General features: G+C 40.9%; 1 protein-coding gene and 1 pseudogene across 1 annotated transcript in view; both read left to right on the forward strand.

Moving 5' to 3' along the window:
• The window catches only part of LOC124625417 (otoferlin-like), a 1,049,973-nt gene that overhangs the window by 768,048 nt on the left and 258,205 nt on the right, over positions 1-23,720 (forward strand). Inside the window, exons 8-9 of the mRNA XM_047149169.1 lie at positions 4,861-4,945; positions 18,884-19,040. Coding sequence (XP_047005125.1) covers positions 4,861-4,945; positions 18,884-19,040 — 242 coding nt within the window. The remainder of the gene's footprint in view (positions 1-4,860; positions 4,946-18,883; positions 19,041-23,720) is intronic.
• Positions 15,147-15,264, forward strand: LOC124561557 (annotated as a pseudogene).

Here is a 23,720-nt window from a genome sequence, read left to right on the forward strand (position 1 = left end):
TCCTCTTCTCCCCAATCCTATTCAATAATTCCTCATTAGTTACGTGATCTACCCATCTAATCTTCAGCATTCTTCTGTAGCACCACATTTCAAAGGCTTGTATTCCCTTCTTGTCCAAACTATTTATCGTCCATCTTTCACTTCCATACATGGCTACACTCCAAACAAATACTTTCAGAAACGATTTCCTGACATTGAAATCTATACTCGATGTTAACATTGTCAAAAGCTTTATCCAAGTCTACAAATGCTAGAAACGTAGGTTTGCCATTTCTTAATCAAGCTTCTAAGATACGTCGTAGGGTCAGTATTGCCTCACGTGTTCCCATATTACTACGGAATCCCAACTGATCTTCCCCGAGGTCGGCTTCTACCAGATTTTCCATTCGTCTGCACAGAATTCGCGTTAGTATTTTGCAGCCGTGACTTATTAAACTGATAGTTCGGGAATTTTCACATCTGTCAACGCCTGCTTTCTTTGGGATTGGAATTATTATTTTCTTCTTGAAGTCTGAGGGTATTACGCCTGTCTCATACATCTAGCTCACCAGATGGTAAAGTTTTGTCAGGACTGGCTCTCCCAAGGCTATCAGTAGTTCTAATGGAATGTTGTCTACTCCCGGGCCCTTGCTTCGACTTAGGTCTTTCAGTGCTCTATCAAATTCTTCACGCAGTATCATATCTCCCATTTCATCTTCATCTACATCCTCTTCCATTTCCATAGTGTTGTCCTCAAGAACATCGCCCTTGTATAGTCCCTCTATATACTCCTTCCACCTTTCTGCTTTCCCTTCTTTGCTTAGAACTGGGTTTCCATCTGAGCCCTTGATATTCATACAAGTGGCTCTCTTTTCTCCAAAGGTCTCTCTAATTTTCCTATAGGCAGTATCTATCTTACCCCTAGTGAGATAAGCCTCTACATCCTTACATTTGTCCTCTAGCCATGCCTGCTTAGCCATTTTGCACTTCCTGTCGATCTCATTTTTGAGACGTTTGTATTCCTTTTTGCCTGCTTCATTTACTGTATTTTTATATTTTCTCCTTTCATCAATTAAATTCAGTATTTCTTCTGTCACCCAAGGATTTCTACTAGCCCTCGTCTTTTTACCTACTTGATCTTTTGCTGCCTTCACCACTTCATCCCTCAAAGCTACCCATTCTTCTTCTACTGTATTTCTTTCCCTCATTCTTGTCAATTGTTCCTTTATGTTCTTCCTGAAACTCTCTACAACCTCTGGTTCTTTCAGTTTATCCAGGTCCCATCTCCTTAAATTCCCACCTTTTTGCAATTTCTTCAGTTTTAACCTACAGTTCATAACCAACAGATTGTGATCAGAGTCCACATCTGCCCCTGGAAATGTCTTACAATTTAAAACCTGGTTCCTAAATCTCTGTCTTACCATTATACAGTATAATCTATCTGAAACCTGTCAGTATCTCCAGGCTTCTTCCATGTATACAACCTCCTTTTATGATTCTTGAACCAAGTGTTAGCTATGATTAAGTTGTGCTCTGTGCAAAATTCTACCACGTGGCTTCCTCTTTCATTTCTTAGCCCCAATCCATATTCACCTACTACGTTTCCTTCTCTCCCTTTTCCTACTACCGAATTCCAGTCACCCACGACTATTAAATTTTCATCTCCCTTCACTACCTGAATAATTTCTTTTACTTTGTCATACATTTCTTCAATTTCTTCGTCATCTGCAGAGCTAGTTGGCATATAGACTTGTACTACTGTTGTAGGCGTGGGCTTCGTGTCTATCTTGGGCACAATAATGCGTTCACTATGTTGTTTGTAGTAGCTTACCCGAACTCCTATTTTTTTATTCATTATTAAACCCATTCCTGCATTGCATTTGTATTTCTAACCCTGTATTTACCTGACCAAAAGTCTTGTTCCTCCTGCCACCGAACTTCACTAATTCCCACTATATCTAACTTTAACCTATCCATTTCCCTTTTTAAATTTTCGAATCTACCTGCCCGATCAAGGGATCTGGCATTCCACGCTCCGATCTGTAGAACGCCAGTTTTCTTTCTCCTGATAACGACGTCCTCCTGAGTAGTCCCCGCCCGGAGATGATCCGAATGGGGGACTATTTTACCTCCGGAATATTTTACCCAAGAGGGCACCATCATAATTTATCCATACAGTAAAGCTGCATGCCCTCGGGAAAAATTACGGCCGTAGTTTCCCCTTGCTTTCAGCCGTTCGCAGTGCCAGCACAGCAAGGCCGTTTTGGTTAATGTTACAAGGCCACATCAGTCAATCATCCAGACTGTTGCCCCTGCAACTACTGAAAAGGCTGCTGCCCCTCTTCAGGAACCATACTTTTGTCTGGCCTCTCAACAGATACCCCTCCGGTACGGCTATCAGTGTCGCTGAGGCACGCAAGCCTCCCCAGCAACGGCAAGGTCTATGGTTCATGGGGGGGACCCCCAATATGATGACCCCCAATATGATGACGAAAAGAATGGTCGATTTTCAATTATCTGGCGACTCTCTCAATTTTGAGTCCATTGTGCGGTATGAACTTTAGAGGTGCTTTCTTCAAACAGGAGGGATGTTGAAACGAAATATCTAAGAGTGTTTCGTTTTAATTTGCACACAAGCGACCTGCCGTATATGAGCCGACTCAGTTGACCGTGTCTGAGGATTCCCCCTTGTATTTTCAGGGACATATCCAACCTTGTTTGTTATCCAATACTATATTTCGTACTTAAGAAAGGAATTATTACCTAGAATACTCTCCCGCCCCCTTAAAATTTCTTTTTTGTCTAAGGTGGTGCCTTACAGTATCTGAAAGTCCTATGATATTCTGCCAGCTACATCATATTGCGTTAGTCTTTCATCTCATATAATAAGAAGTACAATTTAGTACTTACGGAGCAAGTTTAGAATTGCAGACGACTTTGAATTAGTGTTTGGTGTTACGTGCATTTGTTATGAAGTAACAATCTTAGTCTGAACAATAATATTTCTCAAAATATGAGTAGCTTGTTATTTTGTTTCCTTAAAGTTTGTAAAACTATACTCATATTTACAGGTCAGCACAAATTACGTGTACGTGAAAAGGTATATTTATGATAGATATAGCCAAAGGGAGTATGTTAGGTAATTAAGATGCCAGAGTGAACTTCAGCCTAATGTTCACTGCAACAATCATCACTTCTCCAATGCATTTAAATGTATGAATACAAGATATTATGCTTTTTATGTACAATAAACAGGGTGATTTCGTGACGATGTTACAAACTTCCAGGGATGACGGACAAGGGTAAGTGTAACAATTTGAGATAAAAGACTCCGGTCCAGAAACAACCGAGTCAAAACTTGCAAGAAAAAATGGTTCTCATACCTCTCGCAGTGGATCTATTTTACTGCAAGCTTTTTGCGTTCCATATTTTGGGAGGAGGTAGTATGGACCAGAACAAGAAAAAACTGCCGGTAAACATGGGCTCTAAAATGTATACTTTAAGAGCTATGAGCGCTTGTTCAGTAGAAGAGATGTGCTTCTTCAGAGTAGCTAAGATGAACAACTGTTCATAGCTCCTAAGGTGTGCTCGTTAGAGCCCTTATTTACTGGACATTTTTTCTTGTAATAGTCCATACTTCCTCCTCCCAAAATCTGGAAAACAAAGAGCTTGAAGCAGAAAATGTTCACTGTCAGAGGTAGCAGAACGATTTTAGCTTGTAACTTTCGACTCAGTCGTTTCCTCACCACGGTCATTTACTTCAAATTCATACAGTTACCCTTTCCTATCATCCCTGTAAGCCTCTAACATCACCACGGAATCACCCTATATATAATAATGATGTAATCAAGCAAATGTTATAGCCTTAGTTCTTATCTGAACTTTTAAAAAGTTAAACTGTTATCTCAGGCCTCAACCGATGTTAACTTCCGATTACACACGCCTGTGGTTGGAAAATGAACTTTTGGAAACTTAGCATCCTTATTGTTTCAGTCCTCAGAGAAAACTGTTTACTAAATTAACTTCTGTTACATTCTATGTTCAGATGTAGTTCGAGGCCAGCAGTAATTAAGGTAACTCTCTTACGTGAAATCGAAATTTACAGAAACTATATTTCTATGCATAAGCGTTTTTTATACTGCTAAAGGGAAAAAGAGACTTGAAATTATGTATCTACTAATGAATTCATTTTACGAGTGATAACGATGAAAATTTTTCATAGTTCATACATCACCTTAATGTAGTATTCATCGCAAAATATATATTTTCTACTACTACATACAAAAAGAAAGTAGTTTGCAGTGCTTGTAGAGAACAGTGCTCATCTAAATATCGCGTATTTCAGAGCATCTTTGGAGCATTAACGGAGCTAGTAAAGTCACAGCAAAAATTAATTTTAAAATATGCATAACATCATGTTATATGTGCATTCACATATGTTTTATGTTTCTTTTTTAGGTATTGCATTCTAGAAAATTATTGTGCTCAGGAACAGTTGTGGGTGCTTTCAAGATTGATGTGAAGACAGTCTATGATGCACCTGGTATACCAAGAAGCCAATATATTGAAAATGTGACAACAGAGACGAAATGAATGTGGGAAAACCAGTTTTATCTTCTGTCACACAACTTAATAATAACTGCAGCAACTGATTCACAATTTATGAACTTAAATAACCTGGCATTATCTATACATACTGATACGTCACTGGAATGTTACTTTGGACTTATCCCACAGTCAGAATTCTCTGTTGTCACATTTGAAATTACTCTTTTTTATTCAGGAATTGTGCACTTTCATTTTTATTTTCGAACTTTTTACTATTTTGTTTTTTATTCTTTTCCTCCCACATTTTAAGGTATAATTTTCTAACTATCACAGGTTCTACAATCAAGGAACATTCTCAGATCCAACAAAATGTTGGGAAGCTTTAAGTTAGATGTGGCGACCGTATGGGCACAGCCAGGTAGGCATGCTGCTGTGCATTGCTACATCTTCACCATGTGCATAACAAGAAAGGAACAATTTGTATTCTCTGCTTCCAGAAATATTTTTTGAAAAAACGGAGACTAATCAAAATTAACTCCCCAGATTCATTTTAAAATTTCTTCGTGTTATGTAAAAGTTGAAACGGAATTCAAGCCTACCGCCTCCACTGAAGTAAATCCACCAAGAAATAAAACTTGCTGCTGTCAAACTCATTAAACCAAAGACTTACAACTGTAATAAAATGTTTACACGCAGCGTAAACAGCTGTTAGTTCAGTATTTACTTCAAATAATGTTAATTATGCAAGCTACACAATCAAAAAACGTAAGACATTTTTATAATGTTTAAGAAGTCTAAGTTCACATTTTTTTTCTACTGCTTGACATATTTTTTGCACCATGAGCGTAGGAAACAAGTGACGTGACTGACCACAAACTTCATTATAGTAAATCAAAGCCTTTTGAGTATATTAAAATGTTTACACACAGCATAAACAGCAGTTGGTTCAGTATTTGCTTCAAATAACGTTAATTATGAAAACTACACAATCAAATAACATCAGTCATTATTTTTATGAAGTTTAAGAAGCCGAAGATCATGATTTTCTTTCCACTGCTTGGCACTAGCTTGACACATTTTTTGCACAATGAACATAGGAAACGAATGACATGACTGAGCACGAACTTCAATTTAGTGCCTTTTAATGATTTTTCGTTAAAATCCCTTTGCTTTATTGACTTTGCTGTAAAAATAACCCATTAATCCAAATTAGCTAAAATCCCACAAAAATTTTCTCGTGTACTTTAAGTCGCCATCGTAGTTTCAATCTCATAATTAAAAATTGTTCATAAAACTGATAGAATATTGTGTCAAATACCCTGAAAGAGAAATGAAATACATGATATTATGGTTCAACATTTGGTTATAAAAGTTTCGAACTACCTGTGCATTTCTGAGATGAAACATTTAGCTTTGAAAGCAGGGAATATAATTGATCCATATTGCCAGTCACAATGTAGTGATGGCATGCAGTTAGACTGCTAGAATAACCAGTAGTAAAGTTGCTTACTCCCTGCGTATTGTAAATAGTTTTTGCTACCTGGATAGCTGTCATCAAGTATATTGATTTACAACAACCACATATAAGCATATTTAGTAAATGATTAGTATTTTCTTGTCGGACAATAGCTTTAAATGAAATACTCAGCCTAAATGAAACTCTGTACATATTTCATTACTGCAGATGTAAGACTGCACCAAACATCTTATCTAAAATAAATGTTAATGTGCTAGAAATAGGCACTATGGCAAATGTCTGCCGTCTTGGAGGCAAAGGTTCGAAGTTGGAGTCTCGGTCCGGCACACAGTTCTAATCAGGCAGGATCTTTCATATCAGCGCACACTCCGCTGCAGAGTGAAGATTCTGGAAGCATCGCCCCCCAGGTTGTGGCTAAGCCATATCTCCGCAATATCCTTTCTTCCAGTAATGCTAGTCCAGCAAGTTTTTCCGGAGAACATCTGAGAAGTTTGGAAGGTAGTAGACGAGATACTGGCAGAAGCAAAGCTGTGAGGAGAAGTTCTGCGTCGTGTTTTGAGAGCTTAGTTGATAGAGCCCTTACGAGCGCAAGGCAAAGGTCCCGAGTTCTAGTCTCGATCAAGTACACAGTTTTAATCTTCCAGAAAGTTTCAACTTCGCTACTGTTTTAGACAGCTCTCTACTTGGAAAAGAATTGAGTGTGATGTGTTCAGACACAGTTCTGGAACGATTAATAAATCCTCAGTGACGGCGAATGGGTTTCACCCAGAGCCATAGACGAAACTATCTATTACACAATACTTTGTGAAAAGAGGAGTTTGGAGGTTACAGAAAAAAAAAATCGACGAAGTGCTACCTGTTGTCGACCTAAGAAATTGAACATCCCGAGGACTCTGCGAACGTTTGAAAAAGAGCGAACTTGGTCACAATGGCCACAGAATTCTACTTCCGACGACATTAACCCCAACACTGAAGCGACGATCCTCACTTCTCCTTCTGAAATTGGACACGAAACATCCAGCATGTTATTTTAATGTATTGTACATATGCAACAGACCATTAACATCGACAAGATTATATAAGATGCTAAAGAAAGGAACCGTAATCATGAATGCCGAAAAGCGTGAGCAGAAGATAAGCAAGCTTTTGCATTCGAGAAGGAGCGGTCAGCTTAACGCAGGTCTATCAAGGTAGATAATACAAAATATAAATGAGCCGAACAAGGAGTCTTGCCTCTGTGGGACACAAAGAACATGCGTAACACAAATTTTCTGCCATCTCCCTTATATAAGAGACCCCAAGCCCACAATTATGACATTGCATTACATCTACATCTACATCTACATAGACTATCCGCAAGCCACATTCCGGTGCGTGGTGGAGGGCACCCTGTACCACTACTAGTCGTTTCCTTTCCTCTTCACTCGCAAGTAGAGCGAGGGAAACCGCTATCTATGCCTCCATATGAGCCCTAATTTCTTGTATCTCATCTTCGTGGTCCTTATGCGAAATGTACTCTATCGGCAGTAGGACCGTTCGGCAGTGGGCTCCAAATGATGGTTCTCTAAATTTTCTCAATATTACTCCTCTAAAGAACGTCATCTTCCCTCCAGGCATTCCAATTTGAGTTCTTGAAGCATCTCCGTAACATTTGCACGTTGTTCAAACCCACTGGTAACAAGTGTAGCAGCCCGCCTCTGAATTGCTTCGATATCTTCCTTCAGTCAGATCTGGTGCAGTTCCCAAACACTCGAACATTATCCAAGAATAGATCACAATAGTGTCCTATATGTGACCTCCTTTACAGATGAACCACGCTTTTCTAAAATTCTTCCGATAAACCTTCCCTACCACAGTTCTCAAACGCTTGTTCCATTTCATATGGCTTTGAGACGTTACGCTCAGATATTTAAACGACTTGACTCTCCGTTCACGACGCTAGTAATACTGTAGAGCTGTAGACGAACATGTTCGTCTTCCTGCTCATCCGCATTAACTTACATTTTCCCACAATTAGAGCTACCTGTCATTCGTCGTACTATCTAGAAATTTTGTTTACGTCGTTATGTATCTTCCTGCAGTCACTCAACTTCGACACGGCACCGTACACCACAGCATTATCATCAAACAACCGCAGATTGCCGCCCACCCTGTTCGCCATCATTTATGTATACAGAGAACAACAACGGTCCTATCCCACTTCCCTGGGGCACTCCTGACGGTATCCTCGTCTCTGATGAATACTCGTCATCGAGTACAACATATTGGGATCTACTACTTAAGAAGCCTTCGAGCCACTCACATATCTGTGAACATATTCCGTATGCTCGTATCTTCGTTGACAGCCTGCAATGGGGCACCGTCTCAAATGCTTTCCGGAATTCTAGAAATATGGAGTCTTTCAGCCATAGTTCGCAGAATATCACGTGAGAAACGGGCAAACTGACTTTCGCACGAGAGATGCTTTCTAAAACATCGCTGATTTGTGGACATAAGCTTCTCAGTCTCAAGAAAGTTTATTATATTTGAACTGAGAATATGTTCAAGGATTCTGCAGCAAACCGAAGTTAACGGTATTGGCTGTACTTTTGAGGGTTTGTTTTTTTATCCTTCTTATACATTGGAATCAACTGCGCTTTTTTCCAGTCACTTGGGACTTTGAACTGAGAGAGAGATTCATGATAAATGCAGGCTAGCTAAAGGGGCCAATGTGTAAGGTACTCTTTGTAAAATCGAATTCGGATTCCATCCGGACCTCATGATTTATTTCCTTTCAAATCTTTCAGTTGTTTCCCTACGCCAGGGATTCTCATTACTATGTCGTCCATTCGGGAGTCTGTCCGATGCTCAAATGACGGTACGTGTGCACGTTAGTCCTGTGTGAAGGACCATTTTAACGAAATTTAAAACTTCAGCTTTCGTTTTGCTACCTTCAACTGCCAGAAGGGTCTGGTCAACAAGGGACTAAATGGAACCATTAGATCATCTTAGCACTTTTACGTAGGACCGAAATTTTTTAGGGTTCTCTGCCAGATATTTTGCTAAGGTGTGACGGTGGCAGTTGTTGTATGCTTCGCACATACAACTTTTCACAGATGCACGAATCTCTTCTAATCTCCGCTTGTCGTCATTTTTATGTTTCCTTTTGACTCGAGAGTGCGTCAGTCTCTGCTTTCTCAGCATCTTCCAAATTCAGCTCTTGAACCATGATGGATTTTTCCCATCCTTTATCCACTTACTGTGCACTTAACTCTCCAGACCACGATTTACAATCTGCTTAAACTCTGCCAATAATTCCTCTACGTCCGTGTTACTGGAAGTAAGTGATGTCAATCCACTGACTAAGTGAGATGCTAACAACTGATTATCTGCTGTATCTAGCAGAAACACTCTTATTGACTGATTTATTAACTTTCGTAACCATAGTTGCTATAATGACATCATGATCGCTAATCCCCGTTTCTATACTGACATTGCTGATAACGTCCGGTCTATTTGTAGCTACAAGGTTCAAGATATTTCCAATGTGTGTAGGCTGCCGAACTAGCTGCTCAAGACAGTTTTCAAAAAACGTATTCAAGAATATGTCGCATGACTGTCTTAACCCCCGCAATGAACCCATAGACATCCCAGTCTATACCAGGTAGGTTAAAGTCGTCTCCAACTAGTATTTCATGATCTGGATATTTACGCGCTACTGACCGTAGACTTTTTTGGGTGACTCTAGTTCCAGTACCACTGGCAAGCGCTCCCGGTTCGCCGCTGGATATACAACAAAAACCATATGGCCACCTATTGTGGGTGCCTATGCGAGAGACACGATGAAACAGGAAAATTCACAGATAACGAGGAAAACTGATCGCTATCGCACATGAAAACCTAATCAGTTTTGATAACATTTCTTTGTTCTCGACAGTGCCACTAATAGACTGCCTGTAGCATATTGGCTCCTGGTTCCTAGCTTCCAGTTCACAATAATGTCAGAATACGAATAGCAGCTACCTTTCCTGGGCGTGCTCATCACGAGCAAAGTTGACATTCCAAGCTACAATGGACTGGAACGTTTGTCTGCTCGTATAGCGCAACGCGCAGCCCGATTGACTGCGATATGGGGAAGTGAGCGAACCCGGATCGAATCTGCGTGCCGGCTTAGAGAGTATTACGTGGTACGCCAAGTAGCCTGAGTGTGGTTTTTAGGCGGTTTCCCACGCTCGTTTAGGTAAATGCTGGCATGATCCCCAAATTCCGCCTCAGAGAATGCGATGCGCCAGTACCTGGAACTATTTAAGGAACAGTTCCTTAACTCAGATTGGCCTACTCTCACCCAAATTCTATACTATTTTAGGTATGTAGATGATAACCTCATGTTGTTAGATGACAGCCACGCAGATATCGAAAACATCCACCAAAAATTCAACCAACTGCACCCTAAAATTAAATTCACAATGGAAACAGAAAGACAACACAATTAACTTTCTAGATCTCACAATTGGCAAAAATAATAATCGTCATACATATGATATCTACAGAAAGAACACCACTTCTGACAATATTATAAATGCCAATTCCTGTTACCCAGTGTCTCATAAACTAGCATTTTTCCGTTCAATGATTAATATATTAAGTAACCTCCCATTATAAAGGCCAGCAATTCAAAAAGAACTAAACACACTTTGTTATATAACCTATACAAATGATTTTGACCCCAACATAATCACAAAATTGTATTAGAAATGTAATATGCCAAAGCACAACACAATACATAACGAGATACGCCTAACTTGAGAAACGTAACCGACACAGAAAATAAGAAACGTACCAACAGTCTACATTGGCAGAATCTCCAACAGAATTAATGCACGTTTTAAAGCCGTAAACATTCAACTAAGCTTTCGGACCAATAATAACCTATCAGTAAAATTACGTTCTGCCATCATTAGAACATCGAAATAAGATAACCCAAGCATATATAAAATCACATGTGGCAGCTGTAATAGCTCTTACATTGGCCAAACATGAAGAAATTTCAACGTAGGATATAAAGAACACACTAGAAAGAGCGAATATAATCAGTCGAGCTTCTTTCTACATTTGAAAAATCAAAATCACACTGCTGATACAATCGAAAATACACTACAGATTCTGCACAGAATACCGAAAGGTTTTGCAATGAACGTTCTTGAGGAATTAGAAATTTATATCTACACGAGAAAATACCCACAAAAAACGAACATACGGAATTTAGACACAAGTACTATCTTAAAAACGTTATTGAACTTTTAGCACAAAACAATGGATAAATTGGGAGTAACGTACGCAACAACCAAAGATAATCGTAATAATTTTTAGTTAATCGAATAAGATCGTTGTTCATCAGCACAACCTTGTAAACATACAGCGTCATAAGAGTGGAACTGTCAAACTGCTGTCACGCCGTACTTAACATTTAATTTCAACATCTAGAAGCCATTTACGATCTTATAAATGCAGCCACAGTTACAAAACGGTCCACTAACGACGCAATACGGACGTCCAATCAATCTAGATGTGAGTACAAGACAGATACTTTCATATGAATGACAATGTGTGTGTTCAAATGTGTGAAATCTTATGGGACTTAACTGCTAAGGTCATCAGTCCCTAAGCCTACACACTACTTAACCTAAATTATCCTAAGGACAAACACACACACCCATGCCTGAGGGAGGAGTCGAACCTCCGCCAGGATCAGCCGCACAGTCCATGACTGCAGCGCCCCATAGACCGCTCGGCTAATCCCGCGCGGCAATGACAATTGAATCCATACCTGTTCTCACCAATATTGTAACTGCAGGTACTTGAAAATGTCAACCAAGCCGAAACAGTCTGTCGTAAATAAGGGTTACTTACTATAAGCAGCTATTTGGTGTATCTACTATAATAATATTTATGGAACACTTTGAATGTTTTCCGGGGAACAGTGGGTACCCCACTGAACAAGTCGAAAGGAACTTTGAACCAGTTCATATGGAGCAGTTGATGGGTGCAATATTAAATTTGGGATCACAAATAGGAACAATTAAAACTGATATAGGAACAATTAAAACTGAGATAGTCCCATAGTGCTCAGAGCCATTTGAACCATTTGAAATGAGATTAGCGATAAACGTAACATCAAAATTTACAAACCGAAGAAATACTGCTACCTTGGAAAGAAAATAACAAGTGACGGAAAAAGTAGGGAACCCATAAAAAGAAGATTAGCACAGGCAAAGGGTGCATTCGTGGCCAAAAGAAGTGTACTAACATCGAACATCAGCTTTAACACGAAGAATGAATTTCTGAAAATGTAACTTCGGAGCACAGCATCGTATGGTAGTGAAACATGGACTGTGGTGCTACAGAAGAATGTTGAAAATTAGGTAGATTGATAAGGTTTATGATGATAAGGCTTGTGTTAGGACATGAGGGAATGAGTTTCATAGTGCTAGAGGGAACACTAGAGGAAGACTTGAGATTGGAGTAGGCGGAGACTAAGATTGGAATACACTCAATAAATAACTGAGGATGTAGCGCGCAAATACTACTCTGCAATGAAGAAGCTGGCACAAGAGTGGAATTCGGGGCATCAAACTAGTCAGAAGTCTGATGACCAAAGTAAAAAATTTCGTTTTTGATCCTCAAGTACACTATTTCGGTCTGAAATGTCCGAAGCTATTCACGTTCAGTCTCTTATCTAATGGCACAAAGCATTTTCCACTACCTTCCTCTTATTCACGAAGGAAGGTTATCGAGCCAAGTTGCAATGTCGTCCTTCTTGTTTCGAATCCTACAATTCTACGTCACTTCGGATCACCGCCTGCTAACAAGTTGGTTACCATTCGTCAGCGCGCTGCACAATTTACTCTATCACAGTTTTAAGTTATATACGACTGCCCTTAGAGGTGCGACGATCTTACACGAATTAATTTAATAGTGTATACAAACGGGAAAATGATCAGTAACAGATCTGCTACCAAAATCAAGAGGAAAAAACGGGACACTAAGTCCTGCGAATCTCAAAATTGCCAAATACAATTTAAGGGGCAGTATAGGTGAGATTGATAATTTTCTTATTGTATCTGTGCATTGGTATTGAACTCACACACACACACAGACACTACATAACACATAGAAAGCCTAGTCATTTGGAATATTATTTTCGATAAATTTTGATAACAGTATGTACAGATAAACAACCGCATCAAACAAATCACTCTCAGTCATTTGTGAACAGTCGCCGAAAAACGTCTGTAAACTGCATGCACAGTAAAATTTATTTTGTGTATATCATATGCTCACCTACTGTGTACTGGTATTGTCTGATGTATATATTTAATCAGACATAAGAAATGATATGAAGTCATAATAAGCTAAATTGATTCAAAGTTTCTCAAACAAGTGTTCATTTTCATATTTCCGATAGACACTTAATATTTAAGAACTCTTTCTCATTTTTGATTAATTTTGGAAAGTTAAATTTCACATAAACAGGAGAAAAACTGACTTTAAAGATCTAAACGCAGCGAAAAAATAATGGTGACGTGATAGGTAAAACAAGACGAGCTCATAACAGGGCCTTAGAAGATGAAAATCTAAAAAAATTCGAGAATGTTAACACATGTTTTTCACCGTGTGATATAATTACATTCATATTTATCACTTTAGCAGGCAGATCAGACGTATTTGACAACTACTGATCTGCGGTACACGGAAGAAACATGTAGCCTTTCTGTCACACTCAGTTGCGGAACGTTAAGTTTAGATAGTATGAAATAAATTACCGTTATGGGCTATCCCACGTAAATTACGTCTACAGGAAAAACTAGAAGTCAAAAATTTGTTGACATAGAAGTTTTCTGGGTATGGTACCGCGTCACATTGTATAAAACTACTGCTGGAGAAAACCACGGTTGCAGACCCAGAAGAGGGCCGCTGCAACCGTGGCCGAAACGTTGGTTTTCACCAGCAGTAGTTTTATACAATATGACGCGGTACCATGCCCAGAAAACTTCTATGTCGACTGACTCTGGCCGCGGAAGCCTACGCAATTACAAAAATTTGTTGTTTAATTCTTTCGTCGTCAACTTTCTTCCCAGAAATGTTTCAGCCAACGAGGGAGCAATCTCAGTCGCATATGGTTTGTTGTACACTCATATGATTTACCACTGTTCCCCCTTTACAAGGCTTCAGCAGACAGAACAACAATATCTTTAGAATTATATATTAATACCTTCAGCTGCTGACGGCGTTGATATATGACAACGGGGACAGGTGAAAATGTGTGCCCTGACCGTGACTCGAACACGGGATCTCCTGCTAACATGGCAGACGCTCTATCCATCAGAGCCACCGAGAGCACAGAGGACAGTGCGACTGCAGGGACTGTCTCGCGCACACCTACCGCTAGATCCACATTCTCACCTGGTATGTCCACACACTACATTCGTAGTGTCCCTACCCAACACACTCATTACTCGTGGAAGACATTCTTACCAAGTCCCGTAAGAGTTCGGGTAATATGTGTGCATCCACACAGAAGAGGAAGGTCATGGCCGGTATTGCCAGATTTATATGCTTATATGGATATGTCCGAAAGAACAGACATCATATCGATGTAAGGCATATCCTTGGTATTCTGGTTGGTTGGTCGGTTTGAGGCAGGGGTCCGACAGCGAGGTAATCGGTCCCATCGGACTGGGGAAGGATGGGGAAGAAAATCGGCCGTGCTCTTTCAAACGAACTATCCCGGCATTTTAGGTATTCTGGCCTTGCCCTTGTGACATACTTGCGACACATTGGCAAACTAACTTAATCACGTTTGTTGGCATTTACAATGATTCGAGTGACAGCGGCAGAATACGTGCGGAAGTTGCACGCCACCAATGCATGGTAAACGAAATCTTTCACGAAGTGGGTAACGGAATTGGTACTTAGATGGCAGCTTCCCAAAAAGAAAGCCTTCTCTCCTATCACAAAGCTGGGTCAAACCTCGCATTGAGTGTATCTAATTACTTCTACGTCGTGCTTCTGCCTTTAGTACGGTCAGTCTGGTCATTTGTTACAAAATAATGTTGTGTGCCATGATTTCCAATACCAACAGCAAAATCTATACTTTACGTTTGCCAACGGCCTTGCTGCAGTGGTAACACCGGTTCCCGTCAGATCACCGAAGTTAAGCGCTGTCGAGCTGGGCTAGCACTTGGATGGGTGACCATCCAGTCTGCCGAGCGCTGTTGGCAAGCGGGGTGCACTCAGCTCTTGTGAGGCAAACTGAGGAGCTACTTGATTGAGAAGTAGCGGCTCTGGTCTCTCGGAAACTGACATAAGGCCGGGAGAGCGGTGTGCTGACCAGATGCCCCTCCAATCCGCATCCAGATCCGCCTATGGGATGAGGATGACACGGCGGCTGGTCGGTACCTTTGAGTCTTCACGGCCTGTTCGAGAGGAGTTTAGAGTTTAGTTTTTTTTGTATTTGACGTTTTACTAAATATTAGGCATTTCGTATAACCCGGGACGTAACCATAGCCAATGGTTGTGACACGAGTAAGTGCACTGATGACTATAAAAACTTTACCACCAGAAAGGATAGCAAATAACGAAATTTTTAGTTCTTGTGTGTATACAGTACGATAGAAAGAATGCATTTATAAATGATTTACGGATATACTGGGCCCAAGATTTTGTATGTAGGTCTTCCACTACTGGCAGCAGCAATAGCTCTGACTCGGTTGAGTATCGAGTGGAACTGAGTTTGTATGACGGGTACGGGTACATCATTCAGTGCTGCCACAGCCGGCGAGAGGTGGCGCGCCCGTCTCTCGGTAGCCCGTGATCAATTGTTTTCAACGAGTCGGAGATACGGAGAAAGTCCTGGCCGGGACAACAATCTAAGAACCTCTGAATCGAGCTAGGATAGCAAAGTACGGGTAACATGCGGTCTTGCTTTATCTTGTTGAAAGTTAACGTCACGGAGACCTATAAGACAGAGCTCAGCCACAACTGTTAACACGTCACAAATTATCGACAATGCAAAGCAGCGATAATCATCTTTTGTACCCACTGGTATCCCATAGCATCATGTCAGGTGCTGGGCCGCTGTGACAATGACGAATGCAGTCCACCAACGTCTGTCTGTTGTCCACGGAGGCTCCGCACACGGATTCGTGTATGGTGATACTGTGCATAGAACTGAGATTCGTCTGAAGAGACGACATGCTATTTACTCCTGCTCCCGGTGTTATTTTGGGCTCACCACTGTTGGCGCGCCTTTCTCTGCTGATGAAGGGAAACCGCAACAATGTTAGCCGCACTGACAGTCCGTGATCCCCCACATATTCCTGCACTCTCGGTGCGGTCACTTGTCTTGGCTGTAAACAAGCCCATTTCCTGACTCAAGTTATGTGACGTGGCTGTACGATTCTGCATTGCTAAGCGAACAATAAGTCCGCCCTCTCGGGCGCTTGTTCGAATGGGGGCATTGAGATATCCTGGATGGTGTTAGTACGGTCCTCCTGAACCCATCGATTTCATATTTCCATGACACTTGTGGGATCCCGACAAACGAACGCAGTAATATGGTGGAACAATAACTATCTTGATAGGCTACAATTCTGCTGTTGTATAATTTCGACACGTGCTGATGAACTTTTCTCCTTATTACACGAGGCACAACACCATCTTTTCATAAACAAACAACATTCAAATGCAATTTATCAATGAAGAACCCACCGTGTAACGGTTCATTATGTACAGAATGTACATGGTGTTACTCTTTATGCGGTTGTGCTGAAGTGCTAATCATTCGCATATCCAAGCATGTAGTACGATTCATGAAAATTTTCCGTGCATTGCATGCCGTCAGTGCTCAGTAATTTTGATGCCCAGCAGTGTAGTTCGATGGTACACGGGTGACAAGAGAGTATTTATTGTACTGACAAAAACATCTAATAGTTACTGTTAAATTTTCTTTTTTTTTTCATGTTGAACCGAAATCTATCATACAGTTTGTAAGATGTATTACTGGCAGAATGAGTTTTTAGGCTTTTAGGTAATTAATTTTCACGTTCCCTACAATACGTTGGTGCTAATGTACGTCAAAAGACAGTAACCTCTTGCTCTCGCCAGTTGCTTAATGTTGTTCCCACAGCTGAAAGTTGTTCTGGGAGGAACTTCATAATAATCTGCCTGCACGACATCCAAGTTCGTCGTAAACACAATGAGTGTATTAACCTCAGCGTATGTAAGAAACCTACACATGGAGATCTTTATGTCCATGCTTTCACCACCATTCGCAACAGACAAGCAATACTCAGAGGTCCATAGCACAACAAGCTGTAACCATTTCAAGAACCGAGAATCTAAGTACTTACTGGCCTAGGGAAAGTATTCAACGAATATAGTTACAATGATCTGCTGGCTTCTCTCGTAATTTAGGACAGCACCAGCAAGACTAACACTGACGAGGGCCGCGGTTAAGCGTTCCTATCGTTCTGTGGGCCAGTGATTGCATAGATAAGCCTTTCTCAACAGACAAAATATCAAAACTATCTCTGAGTCTTCGTCAAATGTCCTTTTATCTTCAGAGGCCATTAAAGGATGCTATGACCTAAAAACGTATACAAAATTTCGTGCGATTGCGTGAACGGTTCCGACGGATAAACAGAGCGCATAGCTACAGAATACTGAAACGAACAAGGTATGCCTAGAAATAAGCCATAGTAGAACACGCCCCAGAAAACATCATCGGTCGTTTTTATCGTACCTCTGTCGCCAGACTTTCAAGCGTCTTTTGGGACAGTATCACGTGCAAAAATTTTAAATATCAGAAAACGGCTGTAAGCGATAATGACGCAAGACCCAGCTGTCGCGAGGTAAGCATTCATAGCACTTTACTCGTGTATGGCAATGCTCTGAGTGCCAATAAACTCGCGATAATGCGTCAGCTGTGCAGGTACGTGCAGTAAGTAATTATTACTTGGCAATGGTTAGAGAGTATCTCGTCGAAAGTTCTTGCTGTTTCAGGATTATAGGCGTCTCGGTGTCAGAAGGAAATTTATTAGAGCAATTATTATTTGTAAAACTTACACTGCCGGATCCAGTATTCAGACGAAGCAGAAAAACAGACTAATTAAGTGGCAGTTTCTAGGTGTAATTGACGGAAAATGCATAGTAACAGAGTTGAGGAACATATGCATTTTAGTTTTCTGTTGAGTCTAGGTCACAAAACGTTTTGTGAGCCTAAAAATTGCGACCTGGTATCCTCAGTTCACGCGATTACATTTTTACTGCATGGAGAGAAAACGGATGTTGAACAAAATGTCCGCGAGAAAAGGAGTTGGTGTGATACAAACTGCGATTAAGTACCTGGAGTACTGTAACTGCCACCTCTCCTTCAAGAAAGACGTCAACTTGGCTTCCTGACAGACATTTGTTATTACAAGGTAGAGCAAACAGAATTGGAGACAGCAACTGCATATACAAAAAAAAAGACCTCACCTTTTGTTTCCGTTTTCTGTAAGAGCACAATGAGCACTTTCACTGCATGTTAGTGCACCTATTTGCACACATTTATTTCTCGCATGATCTCTGGCTCCTAAGTGCATTTTGCTTTCTTAATTCCTAACCCATTTCACATCCAGGAGATATATTAGTTTTAAATGTGTATATATTAGTATTAAATTTGTATAAAAATGACGTAAAGGTACGCCCTGAATCGCATCTGCACGTTTCCTTGTGACATACAGTTTCTGTATTGTTTCATAGGAAAGTCTAATTCCTATGATGCTTGCATGAGTCATGACCACTGACTGTAACGGGTACTGGAAACAGCGATAAACAAAAGAAATTCACGTGTTTCAGATCATCAGTTCTACCACAAGTGGGCGCTGTTGACTGACCCCGATGACATTGCTGGCGGGCCTAAAGGATATCTAAAATGTGATATTGCTGTCATCGGCAAGGGTGACAGCATCAAGGTTCCACCGAAGAGTGAGAAAGACGAAGATGACATTGAAGCGTAAGCAGTTTCTGCCGTGAGATATAAGGGCTGTCGAATGAAAACGAGACAAATGGAAAATTGTTAGTAAACTTTCATTATTTCAAAAGTAATCGCCATAACTGTTAATAAAGGCTGACAATTATTGAACTATATGAAAAAAGGTAAATTAGTTACAAACTACGGCGAGCACACACTTTATTCAACATGTAAACGTCACTACATATATTCGGATTTAAGTTATGACATGTTCGATGTACCTGCCATCATTGGCGATGACGTGGCCCAGATTCTGCATGACACCCTGAAGTGTCGGAACATTGATGCTGTCGATGACCTCCGGAACGGCTGTTTTCAGCTGAGCGATGGTTTTGGAGTTATTGCTGTACACCTTCTCTTTAATATAGCCCCACAAAAAGGAGTCACATGTGTTCAGATCCGGAGAATATGGCGGCCAACCGAGGCCTATGCCAGCGGCCTCTGGGTACCGCAGAGCCAGAATGAGGTCCGCAAAATGCTTCCCCAGGACATGCAACACTCTTCTGCTATAATGGGGTCGAGCTCCGTCTTGCATGAACCACATCTCGTCGAAATCAGGCTCACGTTGGATAATGGGATTGAAATCATCTTCCAAAACCTTCATGTACCATTCGGAAGTCACCGGGCCATCAAGGAATATCGCATCGATTATTCCGTGACTTGACACTGCATAACACACAGTCACTCGTTGAGGTTGAAGAGACATTTGGATCGCGAAATGTGGATTATCTGTCCCCCAAATGCACCAGTTTTGCTTATTGACGAACCCATCCAAATGAAAGTGACTTCGTCGCTAAACCAAACCATGAATGCACATATTAATTCCCATCATGCCCCGCGGCCAACAGTGCCGTTTGAATGTCCTAACGCAAACCGTTTAGAAGTTATAACGATTTTATTTCATACAGTTCAATAATTGTCACCCAGTACATTTATCTCACTGTGAGATAAGACGGCCAATGCCTTCATGGAAAAATGTTTGCGGTTGCCTACGGAACCATGATTGTACCCAGGTGTGCAGCATTTCGTTAAAGCAAATCGCGTCCATGAATGTTTTCCTTCATGGCTTCAAAGATATGGAGACCCTTTGGGGAGAGATCGAGACTGTTTGGAGGATGTGTAAGGGCTTCCTAGAGAAACTTTTTCAGTGTAGTCGAAACAACCTTGGCTACACGTCGTCCCGCTACTTTTGAAATTATGAACAGTTTACTTACTGGTTTCCCATCTGTCTCGTTTCCATTTGACTGCCCATTATACCTACGTTCGCTATACAGTAAAAGTTAAATAACTGAAATATATGATGTTATCATCAACAAACAGATGTTTATACACCTACTTCAAATGCGTCTGATCTAGCTCCATTTACGACGTAGGAGGCATCCAGGTAATAATCTACTTTTCTCCCAGCCCTCTCCAGGTGGTCTCATGTGGCGTTCTCGATGCTGAAACCACAAGGGAAGAGTCATGCAATGGAACACGGGGACGTGGTGGCCACTTACTGCCGGGAACAGAATTCGACAGACCCTCGTCTTTTGTTTATGCTCAACTGCAAAGCTTTGCTGCCCGTTACGCAGCATGACAGGCAAGGAGACCAACATACTGTCAACTCACATGTGTTGCTAATGTGCGTTGCAGGAAACAAAAAATGGTATTCCAAGTGACGGAAGTTAGGAGATAACCAAAGATGAAATTTAAGAAAAAGTGCTTTAGCAAAAGGGTGCATTTTTTCTGTTATAAAACGAGAATGGGAAATAGTTCTCTAACAGCATCAGAACCAGTAATAACGACATTCTTCATGATATATACCTTTTTATATGACAGATTGTAGATCTCTGCAATTTTGCTTTCACTATAGCGTCTAAGCTCTTCACTACCGACATGTGCACGCTTTTTACATTCTTATCATTGCCGTTTCAGTGAATGGAGACAGCGACAGACCTGAGATGCCGCTGTTCGGATAAATTAGCTAGACATTTCTTACACATTAGAATTGCTGCTCACATTACATGAAATTCCGTAAATTAGATAGTGCAGAAAACTATCGACAGTAGCCAATAATCCCAAGTTTCTGTCACGTTGATCACAGCACACGAAGGAGATGGACGTGCGGTGTGTCGCTAAGGAGCCAATAGTGACAGCTTTAGAGAAGTATGAGGCGAAACACGTATTTATCAGTATTAACGTGATTTTAAGTCAATATGCGAACCATGTTGTGTGTTAATATAGTCCTCGTTTTTGCACTGAATTCATGATAAATTTTTCCTGTTGTTCCTGTCAAACTTTTAAGAAAATGAAATCAGCTAAACAGCTGTACTAGTGCTAAGAGCACTTATTCGTTGGCGGTAAAGACACAAGGGATCCCTCCGTAACGAATCGCTACAGGCCTCAGAACCACACCATTACTAGACCGGCCGCGTGCCAGTTTCCAATTACCGCATAGGATGACAGGAAGGCGACAACTTTTTGGCATAGCGGTCTCTGATTGTTTTCTCAAAAGAGAAGGTTCCATTATAATTGACGTCTCCACTAGTTTTAACGCTTGTGCAAGAGGTATTGGCTAAAATATTAACGCAAATGTAACACAAATATAAACTAACTGTGATGACATTGCTGACAGTTTCCTTTATACTAACATTACTAATACAATAACTCACACGCGGTGTCCCGAATCAATACAGCACCCAAAGAAAAACAAACCATTGGGAGTCATATTACATCGGTTACTAGTTTTATTAATAGCTCGACTACAAAGTGTGGTTAACAGAGAAACGAATTTCTAGTTTCCGAAATTAGAGAGACAAACTTAGCCCGCTTCCTGTTTACAATTCCCATACATTAATACCCGTAACTTAAGATTAAGAGTATTGACAGCTGCAGATAATTGATCAAAAATCGACATTTTATAAAAATAATTAATGGCAACTGTGTGATATCATTTTGGGACGAAATGCTAACATATACGATTATTTTAAATGACAATTCGTAGAAGCGAGTTTTGCTAAACAGATAAACTTACTTGTTTACTCTTATCAGCTGACATAACACTCATCAGCAAACACAGACACCAGCGGTTCATTTCCTGCTCATATGGTTTTGTTCATTTCTGTGTACTGCTCAATATGATTGTACCATCTCAAACAAAACCGCGTATTTAATTTTCATAATGCTGAGTATCGCAAGCGCTGTGAAGAAACTATAGAGGTCACCCACAGTCTTGTTCTATAATCTCGAAAAAACAGAGAACTGTGTAGGACCAAACGAATTTCTAGAAGCAATCAGATGGCAAAAAAATAACAGTTTTTTCAATAAGACACAAAAGCTAAATTACCTGTGTACCGGTAAACAACTTCAGAGTCATTACCTGCGACATCCAATTCTCCAATTCTGTCACGGTATCCTACTTGTTGGCGAGACACAGGATATTAAAATAATGAGATGTGAGAATCAATAACTCAAATGAGAAACGTAAAGACATTCTTTTGGAGGAATATGCAAAAACCAAACCAATCCACCAGGCCACCTGAGAAAAAAGAAAGAAAGAAAAGGAAAGAAAAAAAAGAAACCGAAATCGACCATCTACTTATATTGAAATTAGACGAGAGTTAAACCCCACTGCTTCCTTTACTTTCTAAACGGCATTTCATCTGCTTAAAGTGTCAGTGTGATGGAACTGAAAATACGCTGAAGAGCCAAAGAAACTGATACACCTGCCTAATATCGTGCGAGCACACAGAAGTGCCCCAAGACGACGTGGTAAGGACTCGACTAATGTCTGAAGTAGTGCTGGAGGGAATTGATACCATGAATCCTGCAGGGCTGTCCACAAACACGTAAGAGTACGAGGGTGTGGAGATCTCTTCTGAACAACACGTTGCAAGACATCCCAGATATACTCAATAATATTCATTTCTGGGGAGTTTGATGGCCGCCAGAAGTGTTTAAACTCAGAAGAGTGTTCCTGGAGTTACTCTGTAGCAACTCTGGACGTGTGGGGTGCTGCATTGTCCTGCTGGACTTGCCAAGTCCATCGGAATGCACAATGGACATGAATGGATGCGGATGATAGGATAGGATACTTACGTACGTGTTACCTACCGGAGTCGTATCTAGACGTATCAGGGGTGTCATATCACTCCAACTGCACACGCCTCACACCATTACAGAGCCTCCACCAGCTTGAACAGTCCCCTGTTGACAGGCAGGTCCTTGGATTCATGAGGTTGTCTCCTTTCCCGTACACGTCCACCCGCTCGATACAATTTGAAACGAGACTCGTTCTATCAGGTAACATGTTTCCTGTCATCAATAGTGCAGTGTTGGTGCTGACGGCCCCTAGCAAGGGGTAAAGCTCCATGTCGTACAGTCATCAAGGGTACACGAGTGGGCCTTCGGCTCCGAAAGCCCATATCGATTATGTTCCGTTGAATGGTTGGCACGCTGGCACTTTTTGATCGTCCAGCATCGAAATCTGCAGCAGTTTGCGGAAGCGTTGCACTTCTGTCACGTTGAACGATTCTCTTGTATTGTCGTTGGTCCCGTTCTTGCAGAATCTTTTTCCGGCCTTAACGGTGTCGGAGATTTGATGTTTCACCGGTTTCCTAATATTCACGCTACACTCGTGAAATGGTCGTACGGGAGAATCGCCACTTCATCGCTACTTCG

Source organism: Schistocerca americana, chromosome 1 (genome assembly GCF_021461395.2).
Source record: "Schistocerca americana isolate TAMUIC-IGC-003095 chromosome 1, iqSchAmer2.1, whole genome shotgun sequence".
Taxonomy (NCBI): domain Eukaryota; kingdom Metazoa; phylum Arthropoda; class Insecta; order Orthoptera; family Acrididae; genus Schistocerca; species Schistocerca americana.